The sequence below is a fragment of the Branchiostoma belcheri genome, unplaced genomic scaffold (assembly GCF_001625305.1).
Source record: "Branchiostoma belcheri isolate BF01 breed outbred unplaced genomic scaffold, Haploidv18h27 scaffold11, whole genome shotgun sequence".
Lineage (NCBI taxonomy): Eukaryota > Metazoa > Chordata > Leptocardii > Amphioxiformes > Branchiostomatidae > Branchiostoma > Branchiostoma belcheri.
The window spans coordinates 3,552,877-3,569,639 of NW_017802491.1; the positions used below are offsets into that span (position 1 = coordinate 3,552,877).

General features: G+C 46.9%; 1 protein-coding gene across 1 annotated transcript in view; it reads left to right on the top strand.

Moving 5' to 3' along the window:
* The window catches only part of LOC109484561 (dynein beta chain, ciliary-like), a 34,970-nt gene that overhangs the window by 9,507 nt on the left and 8,700 nt on the right, over positions 1-16,763 (top strand). Inside the window, exons 14-56 of the mRNA XM_019787884.1 lie at positions 4-150; positions 290-398; positions 589-833; positions 1,015-1,158; positions 1,325-1,513; positions 1,758-2,012; positions 2,409-2,578; positions 2,959-3,181; positions 3,429-3,545; positions 3,839-3,925; positions 4,180-4,581; positions 4,726-4,971; positions 5,188-5,412; positions 5,557-5,648; positions 5,786-5,912; positions 6,217-6,369; positions 6,509-6,742; positions 6,927-7,105; positions 7,354-7,467; positions 7,621-7,777; positions 7,890-8,048; positions 8,253-8,495; positions 8,688-8,819; positions 9,011-9,142; positions 9,299-9,420; positions 9,686-9,926; positions 10,215-10,471; positions 10,732-10,906; positions 11,233-11,406; positions 11,695-11,899; positions 12,049-12,317; positions 12,478-12,717; positions 12,854-13,015; positions 13,185-13,378; positions 13,732-13,894; positions 14,020-14,286; positions 14,407-14,568; positions 14,797-15,030; positions 15,244-15,390; positions 15,559-15,672; positions 15,855-15,998; positions 16,119-16,400; positions 16,567-16,690. Coding sequence (XP_019643443.1) covers positions 4-150; positions 290-398; positions 589-833; positions 1,015-1,158; positions 1,325-1,513; positions 1,758-2,012; positions 2,409-2,578; positions 2,959-3,181; positions 3,429-3,545; positions 3,839-3,925; positions 4,180-4,581; positions 4,726-4,971; positions 5,188-5,412; positions 5,557-5,648; positions 5,786-5,912; positions 6,217-6,369; positions 6,509-6,742; positions 6,927-7,105; positions 7,354-7,467; positions 7,621-7,777; positions 7,890-8,048; positions 8,253-8,495; positions 8,688-8,819; positions 9,011-9,142; positions 9,299-9,420; positions 9,686-9,926; positions 10,215-10,471; positions 10,732-10,906; positions 11,233-11,406; positions 11,695-11,899; positions 12,049-12,317; positions 12,478-12,717; positions 12,854-13,015; positions 13,185-13,378; positions 13,732-13,894; positions 14,020-14,286; positions 14,407-14,568; positions 14,797-15,030; positions 15,244-15,390; positions 15,559-15,672; positions 15,855-15,998; positions 16,119-16,400; positions 16,567-16,690 — 7,957 coding nt within the window. The remainder of the gene's footprint in view (positions 1-3; positions 151-289; positions 399-588; positions 834-1,014; positions 1,159-1,324; positions 1,514-1,757; positions 2,013-2,408; positions 2,579-2,958; positions 3,182-3,428; positions 3,546-3,838; positions 3,926-4,179; positions 4,582-4,725; positions 4,972-5,187; positions 5,413-5,556; positions 5,649-5,785; positions 5,913-6,216; positions 6,370-6,508; positions 6,743-6,926; positions 7,106-7,353; positions 7,468-7,620; positions 7,778-7,889; positions 8,049-8,252; positions 8,496-8,687; positions 8,820-9,010; positions 9,143-9,298; positions 9,421-9,685; positions 9,927-10,214; positions 10,472-10,731; positions 10,907-11,232; positions 11,407-11,694; positions 11,900-12,048; positions 12,318-12,477; positions 12,718-12,853; positions 13,016-13,184; positions 13,379-13,731; positions 13,895-14,019; positions 14,287-14,406; positions 14,569-14,796; positions 15,031-15,243; positions 15,391-15,558; positions 15,673-15,854; positions 15,999-16,118; positions 16,401-16,566; positions 16,691-16,763) is intronic.

Here is a 16,763-nt window from a genome sequence, read left to right on the forward strand (position 1 = left end):
TAGCTGATTGCCGTGTTGAGGGAGGTGAAGTATCTAGAGATCCAGGAGAGAGAAGACATCCCGGGCAGCGCTGCAGACATCTTCAGTAAGAAGGAGAACTTCTGGCAGTTTGTGCGCAATCTGGACCTCCTGGTGGCGTGGTACAACCAGGTAATGTGACAGTCTTAACGCACATAAGCTTAGGTCTGTATCACCAAGCTATTTCAGGAAACCTAGCGTTTGTGACAGTGCCGGCGTATTGCACGTTCTCACGGAAGAACGACCACTCACTCTTGATGTACCTTCGCAGGTCCGTCGGGATATCCTGGAAGTGGAGCTCCCTCTGATCGAGACCCAGCTGCAGGACATAGACACCAAGCTGGAGACCGCGGAGAAAAGTCTCAGCTGGAAGGACGACGGTAAGGGCTATTCGAACAAAATCAAGTAGAACAAATTTGGTGCACATAAATCGAAGTTTTGGCCTATCAACGTCACTTCTATGCTAAGGCCTGAAGATTGTTATTATGGTCTTACCGTTGATCCTGCTTTCTTGTACTAAAACGTCCGTGGACTAAGAAAAAATGGTAAAATTTTTTCTGTTATATCCAGGAGTGTGGGAGTACATCCAAGAGACAAGAGACATGGTTCACGACTTACACGTGCGCGTCTTCAAGGCCAAGGACAACGTGGAACAGATGCAGAAGATCATGGAGAAGTGGTGCGTCCTGCCGCTCTTCGAACGCAAAGAAAACAAGAAAGACGCCCTGCTGTTCCTGGACGACCGTGCCGACAGACTGCCCAAACGGTACGCTGAGATCAAGGAGGCGGGAGAGAAGATACACGCTCTGCTCAAGGTAGGGCAGCCTTTCCTTCGAAGTTCAAGTTATCGTGAAGGAACTGTCAAAAGATTTAAAGACTAACACGATAAACTTAATACCAGACCTAGAGCATGGCGGACCTTTGCTTCTAGTTACTTGAATATTTTTGATCTAACGCTGGTGTTTAATAGTGCCCGGGCCTTTTCTTTTCTACCAGGAAAATTTGACGCTGTTCAAGGCGGACGCGTCCTCAGACATCTGGAAGTCTTACGTGGACTACGTGGACGACATGGTGGTGGACGGGTTCTTCAACGCCATCCACTGTTCAGTCAACTATCTGCTGGACAACACAGACGTCAAGGTTGGTGTCAGCACTTTGAACTGTTCGAGTGTAATAATCACCATCACCATTACAGAAATTGCAGTTCTGATTAAAGCACAAAGAAAGGAATGCAAGTCAGTAGTCGTTTCGCTGTGTTTGACATGCAATATAAAATAATGTCATTTTTCAAAAATCAATGTTTCAGCTTAACCCAGCGCCGCTGTTCGAGGCACGCATGGAGCTGATCGCGCCAGACATGGTCTTCCAGCCGTCCCTGGACTTCGGCGTGAACGACGGTTTCTATGAGATGGTGGAGGGAATCATCAACGACATCTACAAGATCGCCTCCCTGGTGCCGCGGCTGGCCGATCACAGCGGGCTGGAACACTACCAGGTGAGTGGCGTTATGAAAGTTTGATACCTGTTTAAAGTTCAAATTTTTGTTACAACACAAGAAAACTTTTAGCGATCGGAATGGGCTTTGCTGATCAGTCAGGGATAGAAGCTTACAGTGATGGAGAATCCCGACAGAACGAATGTGATTGGTTGTTTTGCAGACTGACATGTGATTGATTGTTTTGCAGGCTGACATATGATTGGTTGTTTTACAGGCTGACATGTGATTGGTTGTTTTACAGGCTGACATGGAGGACATGCAGGAGCTGTGTGACATGCGACAGGAGACCATGGACAGGGTGCAGACCGTCATGAACAAGGCCTGCGACTATCGCAACTCCTTCGACAACTACTCGTACCTGTGGGTGGACGACAGGCAGGAGTTCATGCGCCAGTTCCTGCTCTACAACCACGTCCTGACACAGGAGGAGATCGAGGCTCACGCGGAGACAGGCGTGCCCGAGTGTCCGCCCACACTGGACCAGTTCAAGGATCAGGTAATGTCTTCAGCGAGAAACTATATATCGGCTCCATGACAACATAGAATATCACAACAGGATATGTTACAATAGAACACAACAAACAAACAAACAAACAAACAAACAAACACAACACACGCAAATACTACACAACACAACATTACTCTACACAGCACTGCACAACACAACACAACGCTACACAACACAACACAACACAACACAACACAACAAAACAGCAACATACTAGTATTATAGCATATAGTGCAGTATAGCACGACGCCACACTACACGATACCACACAAAAGAAGAAATCAAAACACTGTTTTCAACAGTCATTTATATACGGAATTATGAATTTTAGTGACACGAAATAACACGATAAATTATAACGTTAATGAAAACTTCCCTCCACAGATTGACACATATGAGAAGGTTTACGAGGAAGTGATCCAGATCCAGGGCATGGTGCGGTGTGACGACTGGTTCAGGGTGGACGCCAAGCCGTTCAAACAGGCCCTGCTCAACATCGTCAAGAAGTGGAGCTTCATGTTCAAGCAACATCTCATCGACCACGTCACAAACAGGTACAAGCGCCCCAAACAATGACCTACTTGAGGACGATGTCTGGGCTCAAGTCAGAGTCTATCTGTATTGTAGTGTTGATAAAACCTCTATTGCTCATTGTAAATCGGCCAGCGGCTTAGCTAAAAATACTACAGTTTTGTCTGAAAGCACCAAATTTTGCACACATTAACTTTAATGTATTCTAAACAAATCTCGATATGGATACATCTCAATTGCTGCTAGTAAAAAGGTGATTTCAACTTTGGTGGCAAATTCTGGTTTGTAACGAACACTTGTCTACTGACGAGTTTGATCCAGTTTTTAACATATCTTTTTTTGAACTTATCATAGTAACCATAGCTTCATGTATGTATATATTGACATGTTCGTTTGCCCGCAGTCTGAACGACCTGGCCGGGTTCATCACGGTGACTGACGCCGGGCTGTCTAAGGACGTGGAGGAGGGAGACTATGACGGACTGGTGGGCGTCATGGAACATCTGCTGGCCGTCAAGGGGCGGCAGGAGGCCACGGACGAGATGTTCGAGCCTCTCAAACACACCATCGAGCTGCTCAAACAGTACGACCAGGAACTGCCGGACGAAGTGCATGCCCAGTTGCAGGTAGGAGCAGGGATTTGCCAGTGCTTGTCGATATTTCTCCCGTTAGGTACTCAGAATGTGCCGAATTGGAGTGCTAAAAATGCTACCTACAACGATATGCAATATGCAATAGAAAACAATAACGTAGATTAATGGACCAACAAATAACATGGTTAGAATCAAGCATTTTCATGAAATATTACGACGACTTGTACGATCGTAGGACGTTATGTTTGCTGAACTATTGTGCCACACTCTTCACACTCAGGCGTTACCAGAAAAGTGGAACAACACGAAGAAGATCTCTGTGACAGTGAAGCAGGCGGTGGCGCCTCTACAGGCTAACGAGGTCGCCATCTTACGGCGGAAATGTGGCCAGTTTGATGTAAGTACCGACATTCACTCATATCGTATCTAACGATACCTTTAAGAAGTTTCTGCAGAGTTTCTATGCTTGTAAAAAGATGTTAAAATTTTACAGTCTATCATTCCTTAATGCCGTTTATGTATACTTGTAATACCGTGATAGGAATCTTCAGTACCATGAATAACATGTTTGTATGATAAACCGACGCTATTACAGTTACAGCGTATTCCACAATGCTATATCCTCGATCTAGTGAAATTGTTATAGTTATATCTGACAGTGTCTAATGACTCATCTCTCGAACCTGACAGATCAAGCAGCACGAGTTCAGGGAGAAGTTCCGTCAGCAGCCGTTCCTCAGATACGATGCCAAAAACCCGTACGACGTGTTGGACACGGTATGTAGTACATTCTTGCACGAATGCTTGATGTACTTTATACTAGACGAATACCGCTGTGTAGGCATTCTCCATGCGTTTATCTTTATGTTATTGTTAACCGAGATTGGCATGGGGACCACAATTTGCTTGGTGTAGGAAACACTTTGTAGAGGGTAGATGCCAGATCTGTTTTCCGTGTCGTTAGTCAACACTGTCCTGCGTTTGTGTCTTTAGATCCAGTTAGAGATCACGGTTCTTGTTTGTGTCTTTAGATCCAGTTAGAGATCACGGTTCTAGAGAAGGAGATGCAGGCCCTGCAGGAGGCCGGCGGGCTGTTCGAGGTCGCCATCCCCGACTACAAACAACTCCGCGCCTGCCGGAAGGAGGTGCGCATGCTCAAGGTTCTCTGGGACATGATCATCCTCGTCAAGACGAGTTTCGACGACTGGAAGAAAACGCCCTGGCTCGAGATCAACGTGGAGAACATGGAGATCGAATGCAAGAAGTTCGCCAAGGATATCAGGTCGCTGGACAAGGAGATGCGTGCGTGGGACAGTTACGGTGGGATGGACTCCGCCGTCAAGAACATGCTGACCTCCATGCGGGCCGTGGGAGAACTGCAGAATCCGGCCATCCGGGACCGCCACTGGCAGGAGCTCATGATGGCGACAAAGGTATGTTACTCGTAGAAATAGAACCTTGTAGGTTATAGCCAATGATGAGGTAACGTATGCAAATTTAAATTCTTTTACCTTTTTCAACATTGCTCTGTAGGAGACACGACTGATGTGAAGCATATTTGTGTTCCCTCTTGACAGGTGAAATTCGTCATGGACGAGTCCACCAAGCTGGATGACCTGTTGGCGCTGAACCTGCACAACTTCGAGGACGAGGTGAAGGGCATCGTGGACAAGGCCGTGAAGGAGATGGGCATGGAGAAGGTTCTGAAGGAGATGGACGCCACCTGGTCCGCCATGGAGTTCACCTACGAACCGCACTCGCGCACAAAAACACCGCTGCTCAAGGGTGACGAGGAGCTGATTGAGACCCTCGAGGACAACCAGGTATGATAACCCTTTCCTACAGACTTATGTTCGGAGGTATCAGGACTCGATACCTTCTCGTGTATTACGCGTATAGTTACATCAGTAAATGTCATCGCAAAAGAGAAGAGGGCCCGGAGAAAAGAACTATGCAACAGACCTGAGGTAGCTTACATATGTGTTGTATGTGGCAGAGACGGTTATTCTTGTAATACTAATAATACTTCTGCAACGCAGGTACAAATCCAAAACCTGATGACGTCCAAGTATATCGCCCACTTCCTTGAGGAGGTGTCTGGCTGGCAGAAGAAGCTGTCGAACGCCGACTCCGTCATCTCCATCTGGTTCGAGGTGCAGCGCACCTGGTCTCACCTGGAGAGCATCTTCATCGGCTCCGAGGACATCCGGAACCAGCTGCCCGAGGACTCCAAGAGATTCGACGGGATTGACGTGGACTTCAAGGTTCGTCCAACCATGATTTCTAACTTAGTGTATTGTAGAGTAGAATACTTCAGTTGACAGTTGCTTACGTTGATGCTACATAAATGATTACAGAACACATTGCTAGTGTTCAACAAACACTTAATAGTTTGTCTCCGTGTTTAGGCACTGATGGCGGATGCAGAAACGACACCGAATGTCATCGTGGCCACCAACAAGCCGAACCTGTATGACAAACTGGAGGAGATCCAGAGCAGGTAAGGAGAACCCGTCTGATAGCTTCAGGTGTTACATTTTACTTGAAACAATAGGAGACGTTATTCCACAAATTAATTAATTAACATCGTAACTGAAATTGTTTTTTTTTTAACTTTTATTCCTATCTCATTCCCAGGTTGACCCTGTGTGAAAAGGCCCTGGCTGAGTACCTGGAGACCAAGCGACTGGCCTTCCCCAGGTTCTACTTCGTGTCCTCGGCTGACCTTCTGGACATCCTGTCTAACGGCACACAGCCAACAGTGGTAAACATCATAGCCTCAGATAGCCTTAGTGATGAAGACAGAGTCTTAAACATAGCAATCACAGCTTAGTAAACGTTAGTAAAGATTCTTAATATCTTCATGAACTATTTGAGCATGAAGTAACAAAACTAACAATGTGTAGTCCAGGCAATATTTTGACACAGCATACACAAAATTAACACTTGTAAAGTATCAAATGTTGCATGACAGACTTGACACATAGATATATATGTAAGCGTCTATATCGCTACATAAGAAGAAGATATAGAATTTCGGTGTAAACCAGAGTTGTCTTTCGCTCCAGGTGGCTAGGCATCTGCCCAAGTTGTTTGACAACACAGCTAAGCTGAAGTTCCAGGAGGACGAAAACGGGCAGTTCACCAAGACAGCTACCGGCATGTACAGTAAGGAGGGAGAGTACTGCGACTTCGACCAACCGGTGGAGCTGGACGGCCAGGTAGGCAAAATATTTACAAGTTTTCGAGAAGACTTTAAGAAAGACCCGTGGTACAAACTGATCCTCTTTAATTGTGAAATACGACTATGACTATTCTTAATTCTAATTGGTTTCCTTATATTCCTTTATGGTTTGATAGGTTGAGATCTGGTTGAACAAACTGTTGGACCGTGTTCGTGCGACCGTGCGACAACAGTTCACGGAGGGCGTGGTGACGTTTGAAGAGAAGCCCAGGGACCAGTGGCTGTTTGAGTACCCGGCGCAGTGCGCGCTCAACTGCTCACAGATCTGGTGGTCCACGGAGGTCAACATCGCATTCGGGCGGCTGGAGGAAGGGTACGAGAACGCTCTGAAGGACTACAACAAGAAACAGGTAACAACAAACTTTTGTCTTGTGTGCGTTTCTTTTTATGTCCATGGTGCACATTGGACCAAAGACACATGCATTCGAAGACCTTGTATGTCATAGACTAAACTTTACTTGTGGTCCATGTTCACAGACCTGTCAAACTTTTCTGCTCAAAATTTCTAAGGCGTTTGAATTTTAAACACTGTAGATCACCATGCTGAACACGTTGATCGGCTTGCTGATTGGTCAGCTGACATCGGGAGACCGGCAGAAGATCATGACCATCTGTACCATCGACGTGCACAACAGAGATGTGGTCCAGAAGATGATCGCGCAGAAAGTGGACAACGCGCAGGCCTTCATCTGGCTCAGTCAGCTCAGACACAGGTCAGTGGAAGAGCAGGAGAATTTCACAGCCGAGAAAAATTATGACAGGATGGTTACGCAACACGCAACAATGTTACGAGTTGATAGACTTGTTGAACTAAACATAAGTACTATGACATTTCTCTAACTTAAGTACATTGTGTACTGGTCGAAAATTGTGTCCATACGTACCTAATACATATAGTTCATGTATGTCCAATTCTACACTACGTTGAGGATAGAAATGTATGTGTACTATTTGTTCGTAGGTGGGACGAGGAAAAGCAGCACTGCTTCGGTAACATCTGTGATGCACAGTTCCTGTACGCGTACGAGTACCTGGGCAACACGCCTCGTCTGGTCATCACCCCTCTCACGGACAGGTCAGTCACTGGTGTCGGAACCTTCGTGAAGGTTCTCTACTAAAAGTGGATGATATCGATAAAATGGCTCCAAATTGCATTGGCTAATAGATTATCTGTTCAACTTAGTTAGTACATAAATGATGAATTTTTATTTCCCTCCTTCCCACCCAGATGTTACATCACCCTGACGCAGTCTCTCCATCTCATCATGGGAGGCGCACCCGCAGGGCCTGCCGGGACGGGCAAGACGGAGACAACCAAGGATTTAGGACGCGCGCTGGGCATCATGGTCTATGTGTTCAACTGCTCCGAACAGATGGACTACAAGGTAAGGAGCAATGATAGTCTGACCATCGATAGTCTGACCAATTGATGCTTTTAACATGCATTCTGTAGTCTTGTAATAATTACTTAACACAAAATCTTTGTTTCCGTTCCAGTCCATCGGTAACATCTACAAAGGACTGGCGCAGACTGGAGCCTGGGGCTGCTTCGACGAGTTTAACCGCATCTCCGTGGAGGTGTTATCGGTGGTGGCCGTGCAGGTGAAGAGCATCCAGAGCGCCATCAGGGACAACAAGGAGCGCTTCCTGTTCCAGGTAATTATCATACGACCAATTTTAGACTATCTGCCGACTATGATGCGAGAGGTTACCTCTACTTACTGGTGGTGGTACTTGACGTACGCATTTGAGTTGATGAAAACTGTTGTGAGGTCCCATGTACATTTAGCATATGGCACATTTCTCTCCATCTGTTGATCGAGTGTTAACGGAACATGTGACTAATGACCTTTCTCTTAGGGTGAGGAGATCAGCCTGACGAAGACGGTGGGTCTGTTCATCACCATGAACCCCGGGTACGCCGGGCGGACCGAGCTGCCGGAGAACCTGAAGGCGCTCTTCAGACCCTGCGCCATGGTGGTGCCCGACTTCGCGCAGATCGCCGAGATCATGTTGGTGGCAGAAGGCTTCTTGGACGCCAAACTGCTGGCACGGAAGTTCATCACGCTGTACACACTGTGCAGGGAGCTCCTGTCCAAACAGGTAAGTACACACTGGGGCGAAGGACCATTGTTACGGTTGAACCGTCTAATAGGAATAACACAAGTGTTTTTGTCTAGATATTTGAACTGAAATCTGATCACAAAACTCATCGTGCATTCATTGTACCCATTGCTGAGACTCTTGCAAACATTTCGTCATGTTACCTAACTTGAAATATCTCCGCCTCCACAGCATCACTACGACTGGGGTCTCCGTGCCATCAAGTCGGTGTTGGTTGTGGCCGGTGCGCTGAAGCGTGGTGACCCGACCCGCCCGGAGGACCAGGTCCTGATGAGAGCCCTGAGAGACTTCAACCTGCCCAAGGTCTGTCCTAACTTTAGTCTTGTATCTGATATACCTGATATGGTGATGCATTTCTGTCTTGCAAAGGATGGATAATGAAAAGAAGCACGGAAGTGCAGACTTATCAATTTTACTGAATATTTAGAAAGAGCGTGCTTGCATTTCATGCCTTGACTTGACTCTGACATAGAATCGTTTTACCGTGTTTGTAGATCGTCACTGATGACGTTCCCATCTTCATGGGTCTGATTGGAGACCTGTTCCCGGCACTTGACGTTCCACGAAAGCGCGACCCTGAACTGGAGGGGCTTGTGAAGCAGTCGGTTCTGGACCAGCACCTACAGGTACGGTCTAACATTGTGAGGTGGTTTTGTTTGTAAAAGTTGATCATATTGCTGATATCAGACACTAATATTTTGAAACATCACGCGTTGTATAAGCCTAGAAGTCTCCAAAAGAAACGAGTTTGAATAAATTGTAACGTCTGTCTTGAAATGCAGGCGGAGGACAACTTCGTGCTGAAGGTGGTCCAGCTGGAGGAACTGTTGGCGGTCAGACACTGTGTCTTCGTGCTCGGAAACGCCGGAACGGGAAAAACAAAAGTCATCAAGTCTCTCAACAGGTACAATATCTGAATACGACATTTAGTAATACTGGATAGACCGTGACATTACTAGACCTCACGTTAGAACTGGCCATGTGAGTTATTAGACTTGTGAAATATCCGGAGAATGGCGAATTCGAACGGCCCCAAGTAAGTAGTGTACAGTAGGATCTGGTTCTAAATCACATTGTATTCGTCATCACTATCCGGTATGTACTCGCAACTAGCCTTCGAACATGTGTTTGCAATGAAGTTAAAATCTGGTTTTGTTTTCTGTCACTAGAACCTACCAGCTGCAGAAGAGGAAGCCGACGTTGGTGAACCTCAACCCCAAAGCCGTCACCAACAACGAGCTGTTCGGCTGCATCAACCCGGCGACTCGCGAGTGGAAGGACGGGCTGTTCTCCACCATCATGAGGGACATGTCCAACCTGTCCGGGGACGGGCCCAGGTGGATCGTGCTGGACGGAGACATCGACCCCATGTGGATCGAGTCCCTCAACACCGTCATGGACGACAACAAGGTAGGCCTGTAGCCATACTTCAGGGATATGCATGGCTAACATTGGTGCTAGTTTTGTGTAATCAACAAAGTTGACACGCATGATACATTAGTGGCTGAAATAAGTCAAACGCAGGCTGATCTAAATGAAAATTTCCTGTCAAGATCACACTGTAATGTCCTGTACTGTCGCTACAATTGACAACTGGCTCTAATCATTAGATATCACATGAAGTGACGTAAGTCAATAGATGGAAGACAAAAATAGAAGACGCTCACCGTGACCTGATCACGACAATACCGTCACCAGGTGCTGACGCTGGCCAGTAACGAGCGCATCCCCCTCCTGCCCATGATGAGACTGCTGTTCGAGATCAGCCACCTGAGAACAGCGACCCCTGCCACGGTGTCCCGGGCCGGCATCCTGTACATCAACCCCGCCGACCTGGGCTGGAACCCCGTGGTCACCAGCTGGATAGACACCCGGGAGGTCCAGTCGGAGCGCGCCAACCTCACCATTCTGTTCGACAAGTACGTGCCGCCGTGCCTGGAGGCCCTGCGGACCAGGTGAGTTACAGTCACACGGTACCTTCCCACATTTGACACTTTAACCTCTCAGTCAACATTGAAAACCATGCAATGAGAAGGTTTTAGAGACACCTATTATGGCCTATATGAAACATTCATTTGCTGCAATCATTTATTTTACTAACATCTATCTCTTTAAAGTATGGGTATAGCCTGACTGCAAAGACCTAGTTGTTGTACGATGGACGATGGAAAAAAGGAAGCTTGAATAAAAGCTATGTAATGTCCAACTCTTCCAGGTTCAAAACCATCATTCCAGTTCCGGAAATCAGCAACGTCCACATGCTGTGCCACCTCATAGACGGACTGTTCACCAAGGAGAACACGCCCCCAGACTGCCCGAAAGAGCTGTACGAACTCTACTTCGTGTTCGCGGCAGTGTGGGCCTTCGGTGGAGGGATGTTCCAGGATCAGGTATGGGTTATCACTTATGCATGCCACATGAGAACTCTTAGACATGTGAAACAATGACAAATGCTATCTACCTAATAGAATAATATGTGTCTAAAATTTCAATGGAGAATGTGCTCAAAGGCTTTGTTTCCAAATGCGTTCCAAACGTTGTCGTCCACATTAAGTACATAGAGACATGAAAATAGTCTGGGTGCCATCCCAGTTGGTTTTCGTCGGCTCCCACATCCCCATTTTTTAACCAACTAACTAAGATGGCACGAAATGAGTGCAAACGTCCTGAGTGTTTCTAGCAGCTCTGACGTGAGTATATACGTCACTTTTTCCAGCTGGTGGACCACCGGGTGGAGTTCAGCAAGTGGTGGGTGACGGAGTTCAAGACCATCAAGTTCCCGTCCCAGGGCACCGTGTTCGACTACTACATCGATGCGGAGACAAAGAAATTCCTTCCCTGGGCGGACAAAGTCCCCAAATACGCACACGACACTGAAATCCCTCTACAGGTCAGTATCGTACATTGCAGCATGCATGAATGTTAGTCCTTCATCCACAAATCATTGATTATCAATATTCCATCTGTGCGTAATGACTTTTAATACCTTCAAGTGCCATCAGGTACAGCTTATGATGCTTCTACATTAAAATTGGAAGCAAGAGAATGTTGAATAAAGTGGAAAAGACGTAGATACAGTGAAGGAAAACGATAGATACAAGTTGAATAAATAGGAGGTCTCCGATCCTACAGTTGCTTCTTCTTAGACGTAATCATTTTTTTCGCATTTTATCCTTAGTCTGTCCTGGTTGCGACTACTGAGACAGTTCGGTACAGGTTCTTCCTGGATATGCTGATGGAGAAGAGGCGGCCTGTCATGTTGGTCGGTAATGCTGGCCTCGGCAAGTCTGTGCTCATCGGGAACAAACTCAACGAGCTGAGCGACGACTACATGGTGTCAAAAGTGCCATTCAACTTCTACACAACGTCACTCATGCTTCAGGGTGAGTATTCTTGTGCTGTGTTTTGGTGTAAATCCTTTTATTGTACTTTACGTTTAGGCTCTAAAATGCCCTTTTTACGATCGCAGGAAGCGCTGGTCAACTTGACGTTGTACGTCCCACGAACCAACATATACCAATCTTAATTGCAGGTGTTTTGGAGGAGCCTTTGGAGAAGAAGGCCGGTCGAAACTTCGGGCCACCCGGCAACAAGAGGCTTGTGTACTTTATCGACGACATGAACATGCCTGAGGTGGACACGTACGGCACGGTACAGCCTCACACCCTCATCAGACAGCACATGGACTACTCCCAGTGGTACGACCGACAGAAGCTCATCCTGAAGGAGGTCCACAACTGTCAGTACGTGGCGGCCATGAACCCCACCGCCGGTAGCTTCACCATCAACCCACGGCTACAGGTCAGCTGCTACAGCTAGGCAACTAAATCGTCAACACAATTATCAATGTTATCACCATCTTGCAGCTGCTACACTACATATTTCTGGACCATTTACCGCAAAAATTGTATTCTTCCGTTAATCATCGTATTCTATTGACTAATCCGATGTTGTACTTCAGCGCTGGTTCTGCATGTTCGCCCTGAGTTTCCCCGGTGTGGACGCCCTCACCACCATCTACACCAGCATCGTGTCCGGCCATCTCAGCCAGGGAGGCTTCTCCAACGCCGTGCAGAAGCTGGCTCCCACCGTGGTGGCCGCAGCTCTGGATCTCCACAAGAAGGTCGCCAGCACCTTCCTGCCGACCGCTATCAAGTTTCATTACATCTTCAACCTGAGGGATCTGTCCAACATCTTCCAGGTAATATACATAGGATGAAACTTGAGACACGTAGATATCACGTTACAATGTATCATCAGTTCCTTTAGAAAGATTCAAAGACACTGTTACAGGGCATAAGGCATGATGTTTACGGTAACTTTTGTTGGTGTTTTAGGGTGTTCTGTTCGCTGCTAGCGATGCCCTGAAGACGACCGCGGACATGTGTAAGCTGTGGCTGCACGAGGCTTCACGCGTCTACGGAGACAAGCTGATGGACGAGAACGACATGGACGCCTTTGAAAAGATCAAGCTGGAATATGCCAAAAAGCACTTTGAAGTAAGTTTAATATCAGCTTGCAGCTATGCCGGGGTTGTTTCCATCCGTATGGCGATTCATGCCCTGATTTAAGGATTTTACCTTGATTACGTAAGTATATTATGTCAACATAGGAAAATATTGCACCGACTGTTGTTAATTTGTTTGACATTAACATCTTAAACCTTAGGACGTTGAGGAGGAAGTGCTCTCCAAACAACCTCAGATCTATTGCCACTTCGCCGGGGGGATCGGCGAGCCCAAGTACGGCTTCGTGCCCGGGTGGGATCACCTGAACAAGATCCTGGTGGAAGCTCTGGACAACTACAACGAGATCAACGCAGTTATGAACCTCGTACTGTTCGAGGACGCCATGTCACACATGTGAGGGTTTTATCTTATACTGTATATACCTACACTGAATATACCAACTATAGTTCTTCTGATGCTCCAGCCATAGCGTCAATTTGATACATTTTGATTTTGTTTATATTTCAACATTTAATAAAAAGACTAGGCATGCGGTGACGGCACACACATGTTTTCATGCCGCCACCACCGCAGATGACAATACTAGTTAAGTGAGGAAAGTCGTGTCCCGTAATGGCCCGAGATCGGTGGCGTGGCAGGATTCGAACCCGGGACCTCTTGGTTCTGAGCCTACCCGTTACGCCACATGACCCCACGTTTGATAGATTTAGAAGACAAGTACTGAAGTGCATGTGTGTTTCATGTAGCTGCCGCATCAACCGCATCCTGGAGTCTCCGCGTGGTAACGCCCTGCTGGTGGGAGTGGGAGGCAGCGGCAAACAGAGTCTGTCCCGCCTGTCTGCCTTCATCAGCAGCCTGGATGTCTTCCAGATCACCCTGAGGAAGGGATACAACATCAACGACCTCAAGGTCAGGGAACTGTTCTATCTTTTGAAAGCTAGATGAAATTATGTTGCCTTCTACGTACAAATCATTTATGGAAACCTCATGTGAGTAATACTGTGAAAGTTACACAAATGTCTCCTGTTGTTCAGGTCGACCTCGGCGGAGTCTGCATCAAGGCAGGAGTGAAGAACATCGGCATGATGTTCCTGATGACGGACAGCCAGGTTCCAGACGAGAAGTTCCTGGTTTTGGTCAACGACTTGCTGGCAACTGGTGAGATCCCCGGACTGTTCCAACCCGACCAGATTGAGGATATCATCGGCGGAGTCCGCACTGAAGTCAAGGGGCTGGGGCTGGAGGACACCCGCGAGAACTGCTGGAGCTTCTTCATCGATAGGGTCCGCAGGCAGATGAAGGTAACGCATGTCGTTACGTTAACGCCGCATAACGTTTTCAGTGTCACGATGAAAATTCTTGTGATGCGATTCGAAATTCTTGAATGTCTTAATCGAAATATGACGCATTATTTTTGCCAGGTCGTGCTGTGCTTCTCTCCTGTGGGTTCGACGTTGCGCGTGCGCAGTCGGAAGTTCCCTGCGGTGGTGAACTGCACGGCCATTGACTGGTTCCACGAGTGGCCGGAGGAGGCGCTCAAGTCTGTCAGTCTCCGCTTCCTGGAGGACGTGGAGGGTCTAGAGGTGAGCTACGCGTGTAGAAAACGACTTTTGTAAAACGTGAATGATACATGTAGATCAGTGTTCATAGTGAGAGATAAAACTGTTCTCCAACTCAAAGAAATCAGAGTAAAATTTTCCACCGAATCGCCCGAGTTTCGAGTTAGAGAACAGTTTAATTTTTCACTAACGTAACTTACCAACTCAGATGAACTGGTGAGACTTACCTCATTGTTGGTTCGTTATTCGCAGGGAGAGCTACGGGAGTCTGTGAGCGATTTCATGGCCTTTGTCCACATGAGTGTCAACAACATGAGCAAGTCGTACCTGGTAAACGAGCGCAGGTACAACTACACCACCCCCAAGAGTTTCCTGGAGCAGATCAGCCTGTACAGTAACCTAATGGTGAAGAAGAACAAAGAAGTGTCAGCGAACGTAGACCGTCTGGAGAACGGTTTGCTGAAGCTGCAGAGCACCGCCTCACAGGTAAGAAAATTTTTTTGTTAAATATGAACGTTCATTTTTACAGCTTTACTTGCTTATGAAGTTTTAAGCAGAGTACAAGCCACGGGATCTATTAGTGAAAAACATTAATTCTTATGACGTCTTTTCAGGTTGCTGTAACCTAAAAATGATTTTTTTGGCTACTTTACCATACATGTAGGTACAGTGTTACCTTACGCTTACCTCTATTATTAGGTCGATGACTTGAAGGCCAAACTGGCGTCACAAGAAGTGGAACTGAAGCAGAAGAACGAAGACGCAGACCGACTGATCCAGGTGGTGGGAGTGGAGACGGAAAAGGTCAGCAAGGAAAAGGCGATTGCAGATGAGGAAGAAAAGAAGGTAAACTTCGTCATTATTGACTTGACTTGACTTTATTGGGATCCACACTTTGTGTTGGAACGCCTAATAAAAGCATAATGTTTTCCTGACACATAACAATGTATATCTTCTTTCGTTTGGAAAGCGGCCATACAATACTTATTATCGTCTACCTCTCTCTACTGTTAGGTTGCCGTTATCAACGAGGAAGTGGGCGAAAAGCAAAGGTCGTGCGAGCGAGATCTAGCCCGAGCTGAACCAGCACTCAAGGCCGCTCAAGAAGCTCTCAACACCCTCAACAAGGTAAACAGAATCTTTCCCGTGATGCATGTAAGTGTCAACATATTTTGGAAAAACCCTGCTCATGACATTCCCCAGTGCTTGGATGGTTATGTGAAATGAAAAACAGTTCCTACGTGTAAGGTATGAAACTATGCTATACATATCAGGTGGAACAAAGCTTTGAATGTTTTTTTTTTCATCAGGGCAATCTGACAGAACTGAAGTCCTTCGGCTCACCCCCGGGTGCCGTGACGAACGTGACCGCCGCCGTGATGGTGCTGCTCGCCCCGGGAGGAAAGGTGCCGAAAGACCGCAGCTGGAAGGCTGCTAAGGTGGTCATGGGCAAGGTGAGAACTACAAGAAGCTCGCATTTATTTCAATTACCGCTGTACAATTTACGTACCGTTCTCTATTTCATTTCTGTCTAGGCGTGTTCGAGTACTAACTGTAAATGTGCCCTGTTGTAGGTGGACGAATTCTTGAATAACCTGATAACCTACGACAAGGAGAACATCCACGAAAATTGCCTGAAAGCCATCGCGCCTTACCTGGCCGACCCGGAGTTCGACCCGGAGTTCATCCGTGGCAAGTCGCTGGCCGCTTCCGGCCTGTGCGCGTGGGCTATCAACATCGTCAAGTTCTACGAGGTCTACTGCGATGTCGAACCGAAGCGCATCGCCCTAGCGGCGGCTAACGCCGATCTAGCGGCGGCCCAAAAGAAGCTTGCTGACATCAAGGAGAAGATCAGGGTGAGTTTGAAACTTGAGATGTGTGTATGCTGATTCATCTGTAACAGTGATTTTATAATTGCACTACATAGTAATCGAACGAGGCAAATCTGGTAAAGGCTAAAACCCTTGAAACTGTAACAGTGTATAAATTCTCACCATATAAAAATGTTCATGTTTTCTTCAGCAATTAGATGAGAACCTGGCGGAGCTGACTGCTAATTTCGAAAAGGCCACTGCCGAGAAGCTGAAGTGCCAACAGGAGGCTGATGACACGGCACGGACCATCAACCTTGCCAACAGACTCGTCGGTAAGCTACTGTTTTCTTTATACACACTGTTAGCGAACCCCATCTATAAGATACGCACAGGATAGGGTTTTTA